At 35.1% G+C, this 22,938-nt stretch overlaps 2 protein-coding genes across 2 annotated transcripts; one reads left to right on the forward strand and one right to left on the reverse strand.

Moving 5' to 3' along the window:
• The first annotated feature begins 1,230 nt into the window (after positions 1–1,230).
• Positions 1,231–6,403, forward strand: LOC105638461 (calcium uniporter protein 1, mitochondrial). Its single transcript, XM_012222275.4, has 2 exons — positions 1,231–2,186; positions 5,679–6,403. Exons 1-2 carry the CDS (start codon positions 1,626–1,628, stop codon positions 6,162–6,164), a joined length of 1,047 nt encoding a protein of 348 aa, XP_012077665.1. The 5' UTR covers positions 1,231–1,625; the 3' UTR covers positions 6,165–6,403.
• A 993-nt stretch (positions 6,404–7,396) lies between these two features.
• Positions 7,397–22,938, reverse strand: LOC105638472 (uncharacterized). Its single transcript, XM_037641333.2, has 20 exons — positions 22,832–22,938; positions 22,624–22,736; positions 22,412–22,487; positions 22,126–22,268; positions 21,486–21,572; positions 20,865–20,948; positions 19,408–19,615; positions 18,982–19,067; positions 18,620–18,851; positions 18,301–18,424; positions 18,043–18,179; positions 17,504–17,612; positions 16,734–16,776; positions 16,123–16,294; positions 14,754–14,824; positions 14,563–14,656; positions 8,791–9,009; positions 8,504–8,713; positions 8,058–8,363; positions 7,397–7,669 (listed from the first exon to the last, which is right to left on the reverse strand). Exons 1-20 carry the CDS (start codon positions 22,847–22,849, stop codon positions 7,544–7,546), a joined length of 2,658 nt encoding a protein of 885 aa, XP_037497261.1. The 5' UTR covers positions 22,850–22,938; the 3' UTR covers positions 7,397–7,543.

Raw genomic sequence — 22,938 nt, forward strand, 5'->3', positions numbered from 1 at the left:
AAAGAGAATTCCAGATCGAACAAGTTGCTCTCACAGTTTCCACCGACGACAATCCAACTCTCTCAACCGTCACGTGAGTCGAAAGCAATTTTCATGGGTAAAGCTTATAAAGCTCTATCTTGCATCTTTTGGTTAGCAATGACTTTCAAATCTAGACTTTTTTCAATCAAGAAACACATTACTTTATCTGAAATGAACGAATAAGAGCCAAGAAGTAGAGGAAAGTTGTATAGATTTATCAAAGCTTTTCTCTTTATATCAATAATAGCTTTGGTAATAGAAATTATTGCACATTTCAAGAAATGTAACTTGAATCTTATTTCACCATGAGATATTCAAGAAGGTCTAGTTCAATGGTCTTATATAGCCGGGTTATCATTTAGAGTCGATTATATTGCTCCTTGTGTTATAATGCTTTAATTTTGTATTGTATTATTCTTGATTCAATCTCTAGACCGATTAGTACTCTGTCTTAGATGTTTTTGGATTAAGTACAAGAAATTGAAGCTAGAGATTAATACTGAAGCTTATGACATTAAAGATCCTTCAAGTTTTCTAATGGTTCTTATTCAGATTCCGATGTGCAATGAAAGAGATGTAACTACAATATTTTCTATGATTCATTTGAAATTTTATAATTCTCTATTTGGTATGAATTATATATTTCAGATTCATTCATCTTTTTATTTTCAGATTTAAAATTGAGAATTTGCATTTTTTTTATTTAGGTGTATGCACAATTCACAGCAGCAGTTTGTCAGCTTGATTCGCCAAGAGACAGAGTCGGATCGTCGTCGGTGGAAACAGTGAGAGCAACTTGCTGGATTGGGGAAAATGAAAAGTGGTTTGGTTGGAGTTAACTGTGGTGTTTGGAGAAGTGGAAAGTTAGAGATGAGAGGAGAAAATTAGAAGGAAAGTGAGAGTATTATTGTATTTTCCTGTTTAATTGTGAAGTTATTTTTATCTTTTCATACATTTTAATGGCAAAATCAGAAAAAATGAATGGAAGGACGAATGATTTAATGGAAGTAAATTTTAAAGACTATTAATTAATATCCATAAAATACAAGTAGGAGTTAATTAGTTTGATTGAAAGTCAGACAATAATTAATTATTTTCCCTTTATAATATGTTGGTAGACTTGGACAGGATAATTTTGAGGAGTCAAATCTTGAATGGAAACCTAAGACCACAACACAACCACAGATGGCTGGCCATTTGGACCTGTCCTTCACCATCCATGTTGTCTTGGGACAGTTGTTTTTTTCTCCTATTTTGCCGTTCCCATTCTTAACAACCATTCTTAACGTTGACAACTATCAGTTACTTTTTGTTTGATATAATTGGATCACTCAATGATTAGTTTTTGATAATTTTTCAGAAAAATAATAGAAAAAAACTGAAATTTCCATTTCTGTAACCTCATCTTGCATCTTCAAGTATTAGTTTATTTATCTGTTTTTCACAGTTTTAGCAATTCAAGAAGAATAAATAAAGAAAAGGTTAACTTTTTATTTTTTTAATTATATTTTAGGAAGGAACAGATATAGATAGAGGAACAAATCTAAAAAATTATGATGTCCGATCTTTGATTTATTATCTCTAATTTTTTTAATTAAACAACAATGTGGAGGAGATTATGGTCGGCTGCCGTTTTCAAACAGACTGCGTCCGCGGCGGCGGCAGTGGGGAGAACGACACCGTCATTGCATACGGCACCGTTTTTTACAGGAACAGGATGGAGGCCGGTAATTGAACCTCTTGAAAGAGGAGTAGGAGGGATGACGTTGGCTGTCTTATTTAGCAAGTCAGTTTTAATGTCGACAACGACGACGACGACGACAACGTCGCCATCACCGTCGTCATCGGAGGAGGATTCTAGGTTTCCTTTTTCTGGTACTGCAGAGAAAGATAGCAACAAACAGGAAGGAGGCGGAGGAGGTGGTACGGAGAATATAACGTGTGCAGAGGTGAAGAGATTGATGAGGCTTGTGAATGTGGAGGGATTGAAAATAAAATTGGGAATGGAAGGGAAAGAGGTCATCCCTTATACTGATCTATTGCAGGCTTGCCAAAGCTTGGGTGTAGCTAGATCTCAAGAAGAAGCTGCAGCTTTTGCACGCGTCCTTGATGAGGCTGGGGTTGTACTTCTCTTCCGGGATAAGGTTTATCTCCACCCCGACAAGGTCCGCTTTGCCTTTTCTCCGTTTCATCTTCTTGTTTCTTTGGTTATATTTTGAAACTTTTCATTTTTAATTAGTATTATTGAGGCTATTGTTTGCTTTCATTAATGGTTTACTTATTGTTTCCTTTATGTGCTTTCTTTGTGACCCATGTCTCTGTCTCTACCTTTTTTTCTATGCTCTTAAGGAATGCCATAAGTATAAAACCAGACTAGTACTACTACTAGAGAGAGGCGCTTGGAACATAACACATTTTGTTATTCCCTTTGTACTGTACTGTGTTTGTTGGTCTTTCATCTTGATTTGATTTTCTTGGCTCTCTTTGGACTCTCAGTAGTGGTCTTTTTCTTTTTCTTTATTGCTTTATTGGTGTTGTCACGGGATTTTCAAGTTCACTCCTGCCTCATATTGCCTAATATTGTTTGTTATGCTCACCCTTGTGTGAAACAAGAGTAAAATTGAGAATTAAATGAAATTTTATGCTTACAATAGTAAAGAGTGAAGACATCAATAACATAGAATTCAGCTTAGGTCTAGCCATTAATTTGAATTATTGCTTGAAGTTAATCTTTGTAATTTTAACTTTGCACCTCTTATTAATATTTTCTTTTGTATATGGCAAGGAACTTGGTATTTCTGTAAACTGGAAATGTTCGATCTTTGACATTGTCAACTTCGTCTTCTTACAAATGCTTCTGTCAATCCTGTCTTCTTTTATTCTGAAATTTTCAATACTCATATTTCCCTATTATATTCTGTTTTGGGAATATTGTTTTCCTTTTAAGTTTGTGGATGTCGCGAACGCTTGTTTGTGAATTGCTTCCTAACCTGATAGACTATGATATCAACAGTTGGTTTGAGAATGAGGCTGCTCTATTTATCTTTTGGGGGTTTGGGTGGACCTAATAAATGGCTCTTAGAAATGACAATTGAGAGGCAGATTCAGTTCTTTCTTTGTTTAGTGGAATGAGAAGTAGGGAACAGACTTTTGCTTACTTAGATGCTACCACACACTTCATCCTTTCTTTAATTATTAATTCTCTTTCTAAAATAGCCCAATATCGTAACAATTACTGTCCCTTGCTAATTTTGGTCCACTAGATATTGTTGGCTTAAGAAACAGCATGGTTGTTTTCTCTCTTTTTATTGTCCAGTTAGCGTGATGTAGGATTTACTGTGAAGGAACAAGTCGATTTGTTAGAAGCTGTATACTGTTGAATTTTGAGTTTAGCTTGTGCTTTCGATCAGGAAGCCATGGCTGTGCTTACATCTAGTTTGTTGAAGCTCTCTCACAAATTAATAGGAGGAAAATTCATGTACAAGTAGTGTGCAGATATGAATCATTGTTTATTATTCTTTAAGTCGCATTTTATGATACTGCTGAATATGCATCAATATCCACTATGCTGAGATGCCTTTTGTTAAGTTACCATGCCCAACCTTCGATGTAAAAACCACTCGCAGTTACGTGAATAACTATATTTGTCTATTGATAAAGTGGATGGAAACACATGCTATTTGTGTTTGGAGATGCCACAGCATGGCATACTCCTGTTCAAACTTGAGTTTGAAACCAAATTAAGTTTTACTACCTATGGAGTGCATTTGTAATCCAATTGGACCAACTCCAAGGAAGATCTAACATATGTATCTATATATAGTTGCTTTAGTCATTTAAGATATGATGCTGTAGATAACTAGGATAGTTTTAGTTCATAAGGTGTGAGCAGTAGCAGTCAAGGAGAAAACTATATTTCTGTTTTTCAAAGTTGACTCTTTGACAGTTTAGTAATTATGTATTTCATCAAACATTCAGTAAGTGTTGGAAGGTCACTGTACTCAGGAACTAAAGGCAATAGTTATGAGAATGTTTCAAGATGTTTAGGAAAAAGCATATGCAGGTCAGAAATGCTAGTTCATAATGTAAGAGACAGATCTGTCATTTGAAGTTGGTTTGTTTTTTTTTATGAAATATTCTTCTGAATTAAGTAATATCAGGCTCCTTTAAGGGCTGTTCTGGAGATGTTCCTTGTGGCTATGGTCCTACTGGGAAGATAAATATAACAATTCTGAGAATATCTCAAGTTGTCTTGTAAAAAGGAATGTGGAGTTCACAACATTTACTAGTTTATATAGACAAGTTTTATCTGTCATTTGAAGTTGGCTTGTTGTGTAATAAAGAGAGATTCTTATGGAGTATGTAATACCAGTCCCTTTTAGTGACTGTTTGACAGAGTTTGATTCCCCTTTTATATAGACGAGTTTATGTTCGTTGACAAGATATAGTGAACTTGATGGTCATGATACCGGCAACTTCACCTTTTAGTCTCCCTCAGCATTAGCCTCTTTCCATTTCATCAATCATGCTGAAGACACGACATTCCTTATGATAAGAACTTTGAATTAATGTTCTCTGGATGATGTGATGTGGACTTCTTGTATTCATGGCATCCGTTTTTTTTTTTTTTTTTTTAATTCAATTGTAGATATCAGAGGTCAGAACCAAGCTAAATCTTGTTGTCTTACTACGTTTATCTGCATATGAGTTTTTTTTTTTTTTTTTTTTTTTTTTTTTTTTTTTTTTTTTTTTTTTTAAAATCTGCACATAAGTCCTCTAGGGAACTAGTCTTTTGGTAAATCAGAAGCTTCTCCAGACCTTTCATTGCTCATACATGTATTATGTGATCTCCCTTTTTGATATATTGTGTGATGATTCTTTTTTGGGCAGAAATGTGATGCTCATGTCTACAATTATATTTGAACCAATCCCATTGCTTTTTGTGCTTTGTTTTAGCATAGCATCTATATGTTAAGTGTTCTTCTATAGATGTGTAAGCACACAGGTATATCTATATCTTAACTGATTGCTCTTTAACTCAAGCATGTCTTGCTATTTTAGTAATTAAGTCAGAGGATTGCATTAACTAAATAATTCATCCCCTTGTCTGAAAATATATGGCTTGTGTTTTGTCTTTCTTTGCCTGATGATAGCTACAACTCTCTGCTTAATTCAAAGCATTTGCGTTGGATGCCTCAATATATATCGTGCTTGCAGTAGTAGGCTTGGGTGGATAATGCATTTGTACTGCTGTTTCAGTTTTGCAACTAACTATGCTTGAGCATGTCAAGCAAACTTTTCTTGGCTTGTGAAAGCTGCCAAGCATATCAAAAGCAACTGACTACTGTTATATGCAGATCAAAAGCTGTAACCAATGTTCTGTCATATGTTGCTGCCAGATTTGGGTTTTACTTGTATATATATATATATATATATATATATATATATATATATTTTTTTTTTTTTTTTTTGCTGGGTCAACATAGCAGGTCTGGTCTTAGAAAACATGTGTTTTAGGATTGAATAAAATTCAAAGGCTTGATACTTTTCTGCCTTCCTTTTCTTCTCCTTTACTCGTTTGTTTATTTGTAGATTCATTGGATTATTAATCTTGTTTATTCGTATTTTTGTCTCTCTAATAACTTGAATGCATTTAGGTGGTAGAGCTGATTAGAAGAGCAATGCCACTTGCTTTTACTCCTGAAGATGATCCTATGAGGGTTGAGCTAAGGACACTGCAGGAGAGGAAAGAAGAAATTGACATACTGGCACATAGGCAAGTTAGACGCATCCTTTGGTGCGGGCTTGGGATAGCTTTGGCGCATATCGGATTATTCTTTAGGCTAACATTCTGGGAATTTTCATGGGATGTAATGGAACCTATCTCATTTTTTGCAACAACAACTGGCATAATTGTCGGCTATGCCTACTTCTTGTTCACTTCAAGAGATCCCACTTACCAAGACTTGATGAAGAGGCTATTTCTCTCCAGGCAGAGAAAATTGTTCAAGAAACAGAAGTTCGATGTCGAAAAATTCAAGGAGCTGCAAAAGAAATGTAAGGTACCTCTGGATGCATCTACCTCTATTAAAAATCGCACGGGGTTGGAATTGGACCTGGAGGATGCTATCCATAAGTACTAATTTTTTCTTCTTAGGCGGTACTTCTTTTTTTTTTATTTTCTTTTATCATTCATCAGAATTTAACACGGACTAGATATCTGTCCTTCCTGTTTTCATCTTGGTTGGGCAAACATTTAACTCTTCCTTTTTACTTGCATTGTTGCAGCTTTCTCCATAACAAGAGAATTGTGCTGTTTTGTTGAATTATGCTTTCTCCATAATTCATCAGAAATTACAGTTGCTAAGACAGATTTATAACAGTATTGATGTGTCTGGATACTCTCCAAGAGCACCAATATACCATCAAATTCTAACTTAATAGCAAAGTTTCTTTACAATGAAAAAAATTTCTAATGTTCTGAAATTGTGCATTGCTGGCAAATGAAAGGCCGATATGGCATTGCTTTCCCCCTTTCCAGTTGTTTTCCAACATTGTGTTTTATTACCGTTTTTCCTTTTCCCTGTTTTTTATTTTTTTGGATTACTAAAATGAATTATGGTGTGGGAAAAGTTTCAATATTTCGCTATGGTTGTTATTATTATTATTTTTTTTTTGGCAAATTGCTGAATCATGGTTTGAAAAAGCAAGGTTAAAAAAAAAAAAAAAAAAAAAAATCACTTTTGCTTCTCTTATTGGGATGTTTTTCATATACTAAAATAAATATATTTCAACAATTGAGTTTTCTTTTATAATTGAGAAACAAAACCATAAACGATTTTTTTTTTTTAAATGCCAAGTTACCAACTTTTCCTATACAGTAATTGTATCAAGTGTAAAATATATTTGAGTCTTTAAATTATATTCTAATTAATACTATCATATTATATCATGATTTCCCAACTCTTGTTAAAAATTCACTATCATATATATCATTCAATCCAAAAAACATTTTTTTTTTATCGAAAAAGCGAGCATATTTCATGTAAATGTGAATTTGACTGATGGTAAACATTTGAATTTTGGGACAAAAGGACTTCATAGTTAGTTTAAAGCAAAACTTAGAAATGTCATAATAATCTCTAAAGGGACAAAACTGTTAATTAGGATATAATTTAAGGACCCAAATATATTTTTCTCTTGTATCAATGATTTCAAAGCTAAATACTTGTGAAAACTTGTATTAAATCTTGAAGAAAATTATGAAGAAAAATTAAATCTTGTAAAAACTTGCATTTTTCACTGATTGAAGTATTGGTAAATAAATAAATTTTGAAATAGGAACCAAAATTTTGCAGCACTGCAACACATCTCATGAAATAGTAAACAAAGCTTCTTGCTCAATTTACACATAACAAACAATGCTATTTGTCAAATAATAAATGCCAATTTTCAGTCATTGGAAGTCTGTATGAACTGAGCATAACTTAGATCACCCCCAGCAATGTGAAGAAATTCCTCATTACAAAAGCCTGTACAGATTATTCTTTTTAAATATCAAAAAGTCACATTCAAGGGAAGCTACCAGATCAATCACAGACTCCTTTTTCGACCCATTGAAGTGCTCCAAAATATCAGACAGTGAAACCTGCAAGATTTCCATATTCAGGAGACAACAGATCAAGCTGAACAAAATTCATAAATCAAGTTTGGTTCACTTTAAAATTAGGTATTGAATGAAATTCTGGAATTAGGATTGCACTTTCTGGTTCAGTTTACAAGGAATCTTTTTTTTTTTGTTTTTCATTTTTTTAATTTTTGAATAATTTGAAATAATATATATTTTAGAATTCATTATATATAACTAATAAATTATGTTTAGTTATTCCAAATAAAAAAAAAAAAAAACCATGAATAGGATTCTTTGGATTTTTATTTTAGGCATTCATCCTTTTTCATTCCATTTCAGAGGTGAACCAAACCTGCCCTTTCATCTAATTAATTAATATAGAGCCTCAGGCTCTTACTGCACTAACCCCTTCATTGAGTTTCTCTAGCCAGTTCAATATGGAATTCTCTGTTGCCTCCAATGCGACAGAACTTCCTTCAGTTGTGTTTAATTTTTGGCGCTTTTCTGGCAACTGCAGATCATCATTGATAGGAGGCACCTCTTGTTCTTGTGTCATTGTGAAAGCAAGAGGGGCTGTTTTTGTACTACTATCAGTCACTTTGTTTTCGAGCTCACTAGCCTTTGAAATACTCGGGTCGCTAGGCAAGGCCACTTCTAGAGATATCCCACAGTTTTGCATCAGCAGACAAGTCTTGATCTGCATATAGCTTATCTGACATTATAGCAAGACGTTAATCAGTTTTAAGTGATCCAACTCACTGATAAGGCATAGATTTTTTCATATATTTGGATGAAAATGTCAATCATTCAAACAAAATAAAGGAGGAGAAAGAAATAACATGGCAAACTTACATCTTCAGGTAATTCATTTTTAATGGGCTTCAACTTGTCTGTTGACCCAACCTTTGTGATGGCACCTTGAATAACTAAGAAAATTTGACGTGTCAGTCCAATCTCATCACAAAATCTGGGCCAATCAATCTCAAATCCTTCTTTGGCAGCTTCCAGAAGATATTCACAAACAGTTTGTTCTTTTATAGGGGCTGATCTAGCCGGAAAATTCTACATATAAAAATAGTGAAGGATTAAAGAATTGTCAAAATGCAGATAAAATGTTCTAAACATTTACGAAGACATACTGCTACTTTGTCCATTGATAGACCATCTTCATGCCACATTTTCCATGCTTCATACTTTGCTGATGGCAATTTTCTCTGGTGGTTGGGTATTGGAATTGGATGCATCTTTCTGGAATTAGCAGTCTGTAAGCTTGCTTCTCCGTCCAAGGAAAGGTTTAACTTTTGTGAAAGATCTCTAATCGTTTGAAGAAGATGATCTCCATGGCTTATAACGAGGTGCTGCAATGAAACATCATATAAAATTTCATATCTTGCCATACAGGGTAAGTACTATGAGGAAAATCGAAGTTTTTTTCTTTTGAACTCGTGAGATTTGAATTTCTCAAACTCTTAACTTAAAAGGGGGGAAAGGAAAAAAGAAATATTCAGCACAATCATTATAATGTAATGGCAATAATTGCACACATTTAAGATGGCACTCCTCTCCAATGTGATCAATTTTATGCTGGGACAATTAGTAGCTGCCACATAATATAAAAGGCATATTATGGTAAAGTTGTGAAGGCAAGAACTTATGCATGGACTGTCAATAACAGCTGTATAGTGAGTCAATATCAGCTGTAATTATTGTATATATCTTTACTAATTTGCTATAATTCTGGTATTTAATAGCTGTAATCTGGGGATTTATTGGGGATGTAAATATGGGATGTGATGTGCTTAAATTTAGGAATATTGTAGGCTATCTCTTGTATAAATGTATATGATACAGAAGCATGAAGATATACAGAATTTTCTCCAAATTCTTTTGTCTTGTTATGGTATCAGAGCCTTACGAGATACCTCTCTTGTGTTTTCTTGTCTGAGATAGTTCTCATCTTGTGTTGTTTTTTTTTTTTTTTTTTTTTTTTTTTTTTTTTCCCCTTTTTTCATATCATCTTGGTTTTCTAATCATGGAAAAATCTGACGTTGTTGCTTGCATCAAATTCACAGGCAAGAATTACTTTGCTTGGGAATTTCAATTCAAGATTTATGTTCAGGGAAAAGACTTATGGGGACTTGTTGATGGTTCGACTAGTAAGCCGACGGATTCAACTAAAATAGCTGAATGGGAAACAAAAGATGCTCGTGTGAAAAGCTGGTTGTTGCAAACAATGGATCCTTCCATTGCTGCCAACCTCAGACCATTCAAAACAGTGAAAGCGATGTGGGAGTATCTAAAAAAAGTGTATGCTCAAGATAATTCAGCTAGGCGTTTTCAACTGGAGCAAGATGTGTCCACTTACACACAGGGAAATTTGTCAATCCAGGAATATTATTCGGGTTTTGTTGCTTTGTGGACTTAATATACTGAGATTTTATATGCTTCTATTCCTGAAGCATCTTTGGAGACAGTCATAAACCTTCATCAAACTAGTCAAAGAGATCGTTTTTTGATGAATCTCAGATCTGAATTTGAGATTGTCAGATCCAATTTGTTGGCTAGGACTAACATTCCATCTTTGGATGATTGTTTGAGTGAATTGCTTAGGGAGGAACAACGTCAAAAGACGCAGCATGCCTTAGAACAGCAAGGCAGCTCATCCAATGTTCTCAATGTTGCGTATGCAGCACAAACCAAAACTCGGAACCTGGCTGGAGTCCAATGTTACAGCTGCAAAGGATTTGGTCATATTGCAAGTCAATGTTCCCAAAAATTTTGCAACTATTGCAAAACTAAGGGACATATTATTTCAGAGTGTAGAAAGCGTCCCCAGAATCGTACATCTCAGGCTTTGCATGCTTCAACAACCAATCATTTGGCGGCATCAACATCGAATAATGCTTCTCAACAAGCTGTTCCTGTACTTACTCAAGAGGCAGTTCAACAAATAGTCATTTCAGCTCTTTCTGCACTTGGAATTACGGGTAAAAACAAATCCCTCTCTAAAATCTGGCTTTGTGATTCAGCTGCATCAAATCACATGACTCCATCACTTGACAATCTGTGTAACATTAAAAAATATGATGGGCACTTGAAAATCGAGACTGCTAGTGGGAATCATGTTCCCATTATGGCTACTGGTGATATTTCTTCCTCTCCTTTTCTGAAGAATGTTTTTATTGCTCCTAAAATCACTACAAATTTATTATCTGTTGGACAAATAGTGGAGAATAATTGTGAAGTCATTTTTTCTCCCTCTGGTTGTGTTGTGCAGGAGGTAATGACGGGGAAAACGGTGGCAAAGGGACCTAAATGGGGCAGATTGTTTCCTCTTAATATCCATGAACCGACCAAGCTTCAAAGTGTGTCTTCTTTTCTAACTACTTCAGTTCAAGATGAATATCACTTATGGCATACGAAGTTGGGTCATCCTAATGATAAGACTATTTCTCTTTTGTTTAAGTCTGGTGTATTGGGAACTAAAACCTTGTCTAAAAATATTGATTTTAATTGTTCTAGTTGCAAAATGGGTAAAAGCAAAACCTTACCTTTTCCATCTCATGCTACTCATGAAAATGAATCTTTTGATTTAATCCATAGTGATGTTTGGGGAATTTCACCTGTTATTTCTCATAATCATTACAAATATTTTGTAACGTTCATTGATGATTACAATCGCTTCACTTGGATCTATTTTTTGCGACAAAAATCAGAGGTCTTTGATGTTTTCCAAAAATTTTTAGCCTTAATCGAAAATCAGTATTCTAAGACTATCAAAATCTTGCGTTCTGATTCGGGTGGGGAATACATGTCACAAAAATTCCAAGTTTTTCTTCAATCAAAAGGGATTCTATCTCAACGAAGTTGTCCATATACCCCTCAGCAAAATGGTGTGGCTGAGCGAAAAAATCGCCATTTACTTGATGTGGTTCGAACTTTGCTCATTGAATCATTTGTTCCACCAAAATTTTGGGTTGAAGCCTTATCCACTGCCGTACATCTCATAAATCGACTTCCCTCACAGACTCCCAATAATCAAACACCATATTTTTTGCTTCATAAAACCATACCAAATTATAAACATTTACATCCTTTTGGATGTGTATGTTTTGTCCTTCTACCACCTCACGAACGAACCAAGCTTTCCCCACAATCAATAAAATGTGTCTTTCTTGGCTACGCACCAAATCAAAAGGGTTTTCAGTGTTTTGATCCAACCACCCAACGGATTCGTATTTCTCGTAATGTCATTTTTTTCGATACCAAAAAATTTTACTCTTCCTTTGAAGGCTCATCCAATACCTCTTCTTATACACTGCTTCCATCTTTTGAAGACAACTTCAATGACTCACCTTCCAACTCTTCTCTTCCAATAACCCGATTTCATCCTGGGATTGTGTATACTAGAAGACCTGTTCATAGACAAATTCAACAACAATCTGATACTCCATCAACAGTAATGGCACTTGAAGCTTCGCCTGGGTCCCCTCTGCCACCTGAGCCCGACATTGCACCTCCACCACTTAGAAGATCTGCTCGAACCATCAGAGCCCCAGACAGGTACGGTTTCTCTCCAGAAAGAAAAAATGAATCTCATACATCCATGGTTGCTACTTTGTCTTCTATTGCCATACCAAAGTCATATTCAGAAGCAATTAAATCTGATTGTTGGAAGAAAGCTATTCAAGATGAACTGGATGCTCTGGCAGAGAATCAGACTTGGCAACTTAAACCGTGTCCACCAGAAATCACTCCCATTGGTTCCAAATGGGTTTTTACTGTCAAATTGAAAGCAGATGGTTCTTTTGAACATTGTAAAGCTCGTCTGGTAGCGCTAGGAAATCGCCAGGAATATGGGATTGACTATGACGAAACATTTGCTCCGATCGCGAAAATGACTACAGTTCGTACAATTTTGGCTATTGCAGCTTCTCAAGACTGGCTTATACATCAAATGGATGTTAAGAATGCCTTTCTTCACGGGGATCTTAAAGAAAATGTTTTTATGCGTCCGCCACAGGGATTGCAAACTGGTCCAAATGAGGTATGTCATCTGCAACGTTCTCTGTATGGGTTGAAACAAGCCCCTCGTGCCTGGTTTGCAAAATTTCGTCAAACTTTGCTTGATCTCTCCTTCCAACAGAGTCAATATGATCCTTCTTTATTTTTCCAAAAGACAACTCAAGGCATAGTTATGTTACTTGTATATGTGGATGATGTTTTAATCACTGGTAGTGATACTGTTTGCATTCAACAATTGAAATCATCTTTAACTGCTTCATTTCACATGAAAGATCTAGGGTCTCTTACTTATTTCCTGGGATTAGAAGTTCACAGAAGCACCAAGGGAATCTTTGTAAATCAACACAAGTACATTCAAGAACTAATTCACTTGGCTGGGTTAACAAACACAAAACCAGTGGATACTCCTATGGAAGTTAATGTCAAATTTCGTAAAGAGGAGGGTGAACTTCTACAGGATCCTACATTATATCGGCGCCTTGTTGGAAGTCTTATCTACTTGACAATAACAAGACCGGATATCTCTTTTGCTGTCAATTTGATGAGTCAATTCATGGCATCTCCACGCCACTTACATATGGTTGCTGTGAAACGCATAATTCGATACTTGCATGGAACTCCACATCGTGGTCTATTTTTTCCAGCTAACTCTTCCCTTACTCTTGCTGCTTATAGTGACTCTGATTGGGCGGGTTGCCCGGATACTCGTCGGTCTACAACCGGGTGGTGTGTATATTTAGGTGAAGCTCTAATTTCTTGGAAATGCAAGAAACAAGACAGAGTCTCCAAGTCTTCCACTGGAGCGGAATATAGGGCAATGTCTGCAACATGCTCAGAAATAATATGGTTGCGTGGTTTGTTATCTGAATTGGGTTGTACTCAAGCTGGGTCAACTCCTCTTCATGCGGATAATACTAGTGCCATCCAGATTGTCGCTAATCCAGTCTACCATGAGCGCACCAAACACATTGAAATAGACTGTCATTCAATCCGAGAATGTTTTGATAATAATGTAATCAGCCTCCCATATATTTCTACAACACAGCAGATCGCCGATATCCTGACCAAGCCCCTCACTGCTGCTCGACATCAATTTTTCGTAAACAAATTGATGCTGCTTGATTCACCAGCATCAATTTGAGGGGGGGTGTCAATAACAGCTGTATAGTGAGTCAATATCAGCTGTAATTATTGTATATATCTTTACTAATTTGCTATAATTCTGGTATTTAATAGCTGTAATCTGGGGATTTATTGGGGATGTAAATATGGGATGTGATGTGCTTAAATTTAGGAATATTGTAGGCTATCTCTTGTATAAATGTATATGATACAGAAACATGAAGATATACAGAATTTTCTCCAAATTCTTTTGTCTTGTTATGGACTAGTTCCATCCTACAACAGCATAGCCTTCGAAACAACTCCTTTACCCTTCTAAATAGCTCATATGTAATTAACAGAACATTAGTGTCTCAAAAGTGGCCTAACTTCATAGTTTCTCACAATCATAGAACAATTGCAGGATGGCTGTCCAACATCAGATCCACATGATAAAGCATAAATTATTCAAATCTGAATCACAATTCTCTGGTGAAGGTAGATTGCAAACACAAAAATAGACCTAGTGACAAATTCAATTCCATCTCCCTTCTCAAAAATAGACCTAGTGTCAAGGCATTAGTCCAGATAAGAGTAGAAAGATAAATTGTCTAAATAACAGTAGGAAAAAAAAAAAAAAAAACCCCAAATGTGCAGTCTATAAATCATATTTCTGGTAAAAAGCATGAGTAATGATATGAATTCTGAGCAAGTGGGCAATGCTACAGTGAGCAGATAAATTGAATGTCCTAGAATTACTTATTATTATAACGGGTATGCCATACCTGATTGACACCATCAATGTTTGCTAACCTAGCCTTGGTAGATGGCCTTGTCAATGCAATCTTTTTTACTGTTTGATCACCACATACAGCATATCTGACAAAATGAAAACTCAACATGCATACACAGTATGTTTCATGTTAATTAAACTGCTAGTAGCTAGTTGTAGCCTTGATAGTGAAATGGGACATACGGAGCAGTTCCAATGCTTCTTGCAAGCTTGATCCTCTCTTCCAAAAGCATGTGATAGAGTTGTACCTCAGCCTGGAGTGATCAACAATCCATACATGCGCAAAGGAAAGCATAAATAGCAGTAGGAAACCAGAACATAATGACAAGGAATAAAAAAGGGACTTATGAAAGAAAACAAGACCTACTTTAATGCAAAGGTATATGCATCATCAAATGGTTTCAGGATGAATAATCAAAGTCTTAGTGCATTAAAATCTGCTACATAGTTCTTCGGTTGACAAGTTTAGATGATTTGAGTCCAAATGGATAAAGATTAAATGAAAGCAAAGGTGAAAATGTTCCCTGAATTTGGTAGTTACCCACTTGAAATGACTCTTGCTGGTATGCAAAAGTCCAAACCTAGAAAGAACTTTTCGAAATTTGAGATAAGAAAGCAGGGCCACAGGAGTCACTTTTGGGAACAACTCTAAGCATCTCTGAAGTGCCAAACCCATTGTTGAGTTCCATAAACACTTGTATAAAAATTTATTCAAACTACTTTCATATAGTGAATTGTAATTAAAAAAAAATGAATACTATAAAACTTCTGTGTACTTGCATATACAGCTCCAGGGTAGCCTTTTAGAGACATGGACCTAATCTGAATAGAAAGGAAAGAGGATCCATATATTCAACCTAACTAGATAGGGACCATGGCTTAATTGAGTAGATAGGGACCATAGCTCAAGGCCAGAACACATATAGTTGTTGACATAGTGCTTTAGTCATAATTTCTTTTTTGCCAAATATCAATAATAATCAACTGAAAAGCCTCAGATAATAAATAATCTTGAAGTATCTTTGACAGAAAAAATCAGAATATCATCAAATCCAACAACAATTTTATTGCTATATTAACTCAACTGCGAATCTTATTGCCTTTTCTATTGGAATCTCAAAGACAAATCTTTGGTTAAGCAGAGATATGGAGACATGACCCATAGCATCTGGAAAAAATAAGATGGACATACAGGAATGTTGCCTTTTGTGAATTATTCAAGCAAGTGGGACTGCCAGCATTTATAGTAGCAAGCCTGATAAATCAGCAATCATGCTTTACTGGTGACTTTCAATAATTGTAATGCACATGGATGGAGACAATTCATAGATTTAAGCAAATGAGTCCACAAATTTGAGGTAAGAAATTCATATTAAGACACTTCCAGAATTTGCAGATTTCTAAAAAGTTGTTCTCTAAGACGACAATTTGTGTATTCTAGGTTCAAATTATAGAGCATTTAAAATGTTATGGATGATCAAAGATAAACACAAGAATCAAAGACTTAGACAAGATAAAGAAGAATAAGAAAAAGTATACTTCAGTTACCAACCTCTGAAAAACTTTCAAATTCCAAAGTCGCCAAACTCTTGAATTCTCCAACTCCACCTGTTGCACTTTGATGTTCCTCATCATCAACCATTTCACTAGTCAATGGCAAAATGAGTGGTGGTTGATAATCAGGCGTGGCAGACCTAAGATATTGCTTTCCCTTTGCGCCAACACTGATGCATAAAGGAAGGAACATGATTAGAACTGTTTCATTAAAGGGATCTCATAGGTGAGGCTTCCTAATTGATCACTCATGATATAAATTAAAGAGCAACCTTCTCTTGGGTCCTCGTCTAATAGGTTAAACTTTTAAGAAGAATAGGTCTTTATGGTGGTAATGTAACTTCTATAACCTATGTCATGAGCTATTATCATAATTATGTAATTACATTTCAGCATAAAATTTCACATAAATATAGTTCAGACTTCAGAATAAGTGGCAAGGCTGCTTAGCCAACACTTCCAGGCCTATCTTGGCCCTTTGCTTCTAGATTAGTGTTCTTCAATAACACAAGATATATGAGCGAGAAAAGAAAAATAGAAAGGCAACATTGAAATTTTCAAATTGGCAATTTGCAGTTCTAGAATCTAGAAAATAAAAGAAAAGTGTACCTCACACATTTATATACATCTTCAGTTGTCTCTACCAGATAACCTGCATTAAGTTACTGAGGAGTTAGCAAAAAACTTGTTGTCATAATTTACTATTCAAAAGATTATTAGTGAAGAGCACATTGATTATCAAAATTAAAACAAACAGTACAAAAGAAAACTTTTTTTTTTTTCAGGGAAAGAAATGAGCTAACTGATGTATTGCAATCATGAAATCAGTATTTAACAATCCCTGAAAGGTAATGAGGGAAGGAGATGGCATTAATCTTCAATTTCATTTAGTTAATTGTTAATTTGCGTGCTTTCTATATGATAAATCACTGTTGTGACCCACATGATAATCAACAGCTCGTGCTAGTATTTTATCATATTTTCTTAACATGCCATTTCAAGTTCTAGAACTCCTCTACATCTTTCAGGAAACCTATTTACTGAAATAATAAGTTTCGATTCAAATACTCATTCCACCAACCAAAGTCATTACAAAAGTGTTCTTCAACTTAAAAAGATATTAATCTATGAGTTTGGAAACACGAGAGAAACAGAGACCACCAAACAGAACTCAATATTTTTCATATATGTATAATCAGAAGCGCAGTGTATAAAACCTTGAAATTGGTAAGCAAGCTGCAATTAGTAGTCACCAAGCCACAACTATTAGCGGAACCCACTCATACAACCAATAATTTGTAGCACCAGGCAACCATAGAAGACAACAATTCTTTTCTTAATGATTACAACTCAAATTTCAAGCAAATCATTTCATGTACCATCAGAGATCAATTGGTAAGCCAGTGCTTTCCACCAAGTTGATGAGTAGCTTTTCCCAAGTCCATGAAGTGGAAGCTCATCAAAATGCATATCAAGAATTTTTTTTGCCTATAAACAAAAATAAAAGACAAGACATCTGTGTAAGAATTGAAAAGATGAGACTGAATATTGAATGCTAGCTTCAACTAAATTTTAATAGATCCACACAAAATTTTGAATGCTAAGCATTACAAGAAAGCTGATATTTTTCAGTGTAACAGATCATAAGTTCCTTCTACCCATCATCATGAAAACTCTAAACAGGGTAATTGGTCTCAGTAAAATGCTTCTAACTTTTCCTAATTATTTGAACTTCACTTGAATGGAGGGAGAAAAAAAAGCTGATTGTATGCACTAGATTTAAATCATCTAAAAGTGGAGGGTTTCTTCAAACAACAAGGAGCTGGTAGCAAAGAACACATGTTAGAACCAACAACCTATATTTCATGATGAATAAGCACCAGAAAGCACTAGCATTTTTCAATAAATAATAACTTACTCGAGATCCACGAAGAACATCTACAGGCAAATTGAGGCCCCATTTACCCCGACATGATTGGATGCAAGCCATTAAAAGAAATGCTTCCCTGGACAGATCACGCTCCCTTCTCGAGACCTTGCAGTTATCACAATTTCCTACAAAATGAAAAACAACTAAATGACAATTGATGGCCAGCTAAAAGAGTAGCATATTTAAGCTTAAATATAATGAAAATAACAAGTAAATCAAAATAACGTATCTAAGTAAAAGCCAAACCGCATTTTTCAGCTGGAAATTTTTCACCAAAGTAATCAAGCAAGAACTTTCTTCTGCAAGCAGCCAGCATGCAGTACTTCTGTGCGACCCTTAAAGACTCCACTACTGCTTTTCTCTGATTTTCCTGATGAATCATGGTATGGAATTAATTTTAAAAAGAAAGGAAAGAGGGGGAAAAAAGGAAATTTACAATAATGTCTCACAGAAAAGGAGGTGTACAGTATAGCAATTTCAAATGCTTCGTTGGATAGCAAATTAGTGCAGTAGCACCCATCATCAACAATGATCATAGTTTCTTAAAGGAAGTAAATTTACTTACTGATTTCAATTCCCCACAATAGAAGTCACCCTTCGAAAAGTCACTTCCTGTATAATAAAGCCAACAGACAGAGGCTATACCATCTCTTCCACAGCGTCCACTTTCCTGGTAATAGGACTCTAGACTCTTAGGACAACCATAATGTATCACTTGCCTTATGTTTGGCTTATCAATGCCCATGCCAAAAGCAATAGTGGCAACCATGACATGCAGTTCATCTCTTATAAATGATCTGAGGAAAAGAAAACACAGATAAAAGTATAAAAATCAACTACTGCTAAGCTGGCAATGGAAGAGAAAAAGAAGAGGACAACTAGAAGTAGAAATGGTAGTCCAAAAATAGATGGTTTAGAGGTGAAAACCTGTGGGACTCCTCACGAGCTCTGCTGCTCATCTGACCATGGTATATTCCAGCCTTAATTCCTGCGTTTTGAAGTGACTTGAAAATCTGGAGAAAATTTTTTGATGACAACAGCATGTGTAGGCGTTAGTCAAATGATGAAAAACAACAAACCGGTGAATAAAGATTCTACCAATAGCTGGTATGTAAGAGAAGTCATCATATGGATAGTCTTGCACAATACAACAGCATATATTATGATGTCATGGAAAAACTGCATCTATGATGTATAGACTTAAGTGTCATCAAAAGATTCCTGGCTTTGCTTTGAAATAACAATGCAAGGAAAGGAAGAAAATGGTCATAAAGTTTTGAATTGTTACAAGACATGCATGTCCTGCTTCTAAGCAAAGCAGTAAATGTCAACATAGGGCACAGAAAGAAGTACCTGTTCAACATCTTTTATGGTTGTGCAGTAAATAATAGTTGAGCCACTATTCCCTGCAAACTTAGAAATTTCTTGCACAAGGTTGTCCACAAATTGAGTACTACGGTTGAAATGTTTAACACCATAGAAGAGATTTTTGCGATCAAATGAGCCAATAGCAACATAAGGCTCATTCATTCTCAGGGAATTCATGATGTCCATTCTAACCCTGAACTTAAGCAAAATAAATAGAAAAAACTGAGGCCTTTTTTTTAGAATATAGCTTTTAATAAATTAACTTTTTAATTCAACGTAATAAGAAACATTATAAAATTGAGGGAAAAAACTACTTTCTATGGCATGAACAGTTGAAATATGGCAAGGGACTTGCCACCTTTCAGTGGTGGTCATGTGCCTCATGAGTCATGACATGGATAGAATCATCCAAGATACAATCATCCAAGTATTGAAATTGCCACACTCTAAAGCAAATCTTCTAGTGGAGGAGTAAAGATAGTAAAGAAAACAAAAATTAAAACAGTGCTATTAACTACATATTAATGGCTCTATCTTCTACATATTAATGGCTCTATCTTTAGAATGTATTTACTAAAATGAGCCACTTGCCATAGAATTTTATTGAACATAGAAGGAGATGAAAAAAGTAACTTAATCTCAGAATGGGGACAGGACAAATGAGATATTGACAAAATGGTCATAATAACAACAATTTCTTGTTCCTTACTGGAAACTATCTAGTTATACTTCTAAATGTATAAATGTATTAGTGAATGAGCATGCCAATGATGCATGCATATGTGTATATGCATCGTATTGAGAGAGAGAGAGAGAGAGAGAGAGAACCCTGTAATAGCAGTGACTGAACAATCAAAGGACATTTGCCACAACTATGAGTTGTAAATGCACCTTTCCAATGTGACACTGAGCAAACGACCACAAACTGAAGGCAGAGATTGTCAAGATAAAAATTGTAACAGTATAACATCATATTTGCCAAAGGCAAAAAGGACTAATTTTTCAGGCATAAGTCACAGGTTCACTTATCAATTATCTGAAGTCACAGGTGCACTTATCAAACACAAAGGCAAACTAAAAAATGTACCAAAAAAGAGTAAAATGAAAATATCTAGAACTTCAGGGCTGTAAGCCAAGATGCATACTTGGGAACCTAGGGAATGCCGCAGGAAGGGAGCCTAGCTTGAGAATACCCCAAGGTAAATTTCCTATCACATGGGTGATTGTGGAGCCTAAAATTTTTCTTTTCATTACTACGGTAAAGAACTGGTAGAGTTCATACATATGACAGATGCGATTCATTCAAAAGCTAATGCCACGTTGCAGTTTACATTCATATCCTCTCGTACAACAATGGGAAAAAGAATATTGACATGAATGACAATTTCAGTTCGATTTTTTTTTTTTTTTTTTTTAAATATAAAGAAAGAAAAAAAAGTTACTTTTCAGTAGCAGTTGCAGTTAAGCCAACAAATGGCACATCTGGTAGAATATTCCGTAACTTGTCTAATTGCTTGTATTCCACCCTGACAAACCAAAAGAAAATGGAATTTTCCTCAAAAATGAGATATTAATAATAGCAAGTAAAAGAGGAAACAACAGGAGTCAATTTAAATGAAATTTATAATGCTATGATTATAAAGGATGACAACACTTTGGTTTCCCCAATTTTATGGTAGAAACTACCACCATGGTGGTTGATCTCAACACTGATAGAAGAGATTTAAGACTTGCATGGTTACCAGGATAAAAAAATAAATAAATAAATTCCTGAATTAAATTCTCAGGGAGCTCTTCAGCACAAAATCATTGCAGCAGCTCTTAAATGCATATGAACTTCACTGAAGAAATGTAGTGACTGTTGCAGTGACTTGGCACCTCAAGCTAGGTCCTATGCTAGGGGAAAAGGAAACTCGAGCAGAATACAGAGTGAAGGTGGGTTCTAACAATCTTCATATTACAGGGTCAGCATCCTTCGTGTCTAGGCAACTGAATTTACATTGATTTAGCTATTACACACATACATACAAAGTGCACCCTCTTTAAACAACGGATTTAGTAACCTGAAATCATGGCCCCATTCTGATATGCAATGTGCTTCATCAACAGCAAGCAGACAAACACCCGCGTCCAGCAATTTTGACCAAAAGCTACAGAAATGAAATAAAAACAATTTCAGCATTTCATCAAAAAAATTGACAGCAAAAGGGGGGGGAATAAGCATGGTGCAATCAACTTCCATTCAAAACAAGCAACAGAAAATGAGTACATTAGTTTCTACACCTAGGTATTGCATTTTGCAATCATCTGCATTCATCAGATTTTCTGCATGACGAAGCAGTTATCATGCTTTCAAGATAAAATAGAGACAAATTATCATAAGAAATTCAAGAAAAGCACTCTCAAATACTGAAGAAAACAATGTTTCTACTAGAGGGGAAAAAAAATGATTTGTATGACTCTTAAATTCATCAAACAAGTAAATTGCAACCTATGGATGGATCTTTATGTGGAGAAATCAGAAGGATGAAAGTAAAAATATTGACAAGGATACAAAAAGGGTAAAATTTTAATATGCCACATAAAATGAAGGAAACAAAAAATTGCAGACATTGAGTAATGCCACATCACGTAGTTCAATATCGATAACTCCAATTTAAAAAAAAAAAAAAAAAAAAAAGGCAATGGCGAGAAATATAATACCTGATAGGAAGTACGCAAGCCTTTTCAGGAGTCATGAATAATAAATGAAAATGACCACTTTGAGCTAAAGTATAAACAGAATGATCACTTTGACTAGTTCCAAGAAATTCAGCCTTTATGCCTCGTTGTTTCAAAGCCATCACCTAGTATATTCATTGGCAATAAAAAGTCCAAAACCCACAAATTCAGTAGAGAATATTTTTTTTCTTTTCTACTATAATTATGGTAATAAAATAAATTGAAAATCAAATTATACACACATATATGTATATGGGGAAAAAGGTACCTGGTCTTGCATCAAAGATATAAGAGGGCTTATGACGATGCCAGTTCTTCCCACAAGCAATGGAGGAACCTGGTAGCTAATAACAAGAACAAAAAGTTTAACATTAAAAAAAATAAAAAGAAAAGATTTTTAAAGCAAGCAAGAAAAAATAATTATAAAAAAAATAGAAAGGAAAGAAGAAGAAGAATAAGAAGAGGCAAAGTGGACTTTACCACAGAGACTTCCCACTTCCAGTAGCCATGACAACCAGACAGTCTCTTCTTTGAAGAATTTTCTCGATCACCTCCTTCTGGTATGCCCGGAACCCAGAAAACCCAAAGTATTTCTGTAACCAAACAAGTTAACAATTATCCATAAATCAATCATTTGAATGAAATCATATGATATATTTGGATTAGTTTTCGTATAACTGGATTAGACCTTGAGAATGGATTCCATTTCTTCACCGGTATCTCTCTCTTTCCCTTTCCTTGTCTCTCCTCTCTAACCCTTCCCAACTGGCATATGCACATTGCAGAAACTTTTCC

The sequence above is a fragment of the Jatropha curcas genome, chromosome 9 (assembly GCF_041381405.1).
Source record: "Jatropha curcas cultivar XTBG-Jc1 chromosome 9, XTBG_Jcur_1.0, whole genome shotgun sequence".
Taxonomy (NCBI): Eukaryota; Viridiplantae; Streptophyta; class Magnoliopsida; order Malpighiales; family Euphorbiaceae; genus Jatropha; species Jatropha curcas.

What these genes read in the sequence shown, in the direction of transcription:
- LOC105638461 (XM_012222275.4), top strand. Translation starts at nt 1,626, where the DNA reads ATGTGGAGGAGATTATGGTCGGCTGCCGTTTTCAAACAGACTGCGTCC. An exon ending in TTTATCTCCACCCCGACAAG is followed by an intron (nt 2,187 to 5,678) that starts GTCCGCTTTGCC and finishes GAATGCATTTAG; the next exon opens with GTGGTAGAGCTGATTAGAAG.
- LOC105638472 (XM_037641333.2), bottom strand. An exon ending in ATGTTCTTCGTGGATCTCGA is followed by an intron (nt 17,613 to 18,042) that starts GTAAGTTATTAT and finishes TTTTGTTTATAG; the next exon opens with GCAAAAAAAATTCTTGATAT. An exon ending in ACATTGATGGTGTCAATCAG is followed by an intron (nt 9,010 to 14,562) that starts GTATGGCATACC and finishes GTTTCATTGCAG; the next exon opens with CACCTCGTTATAAGCCATGG.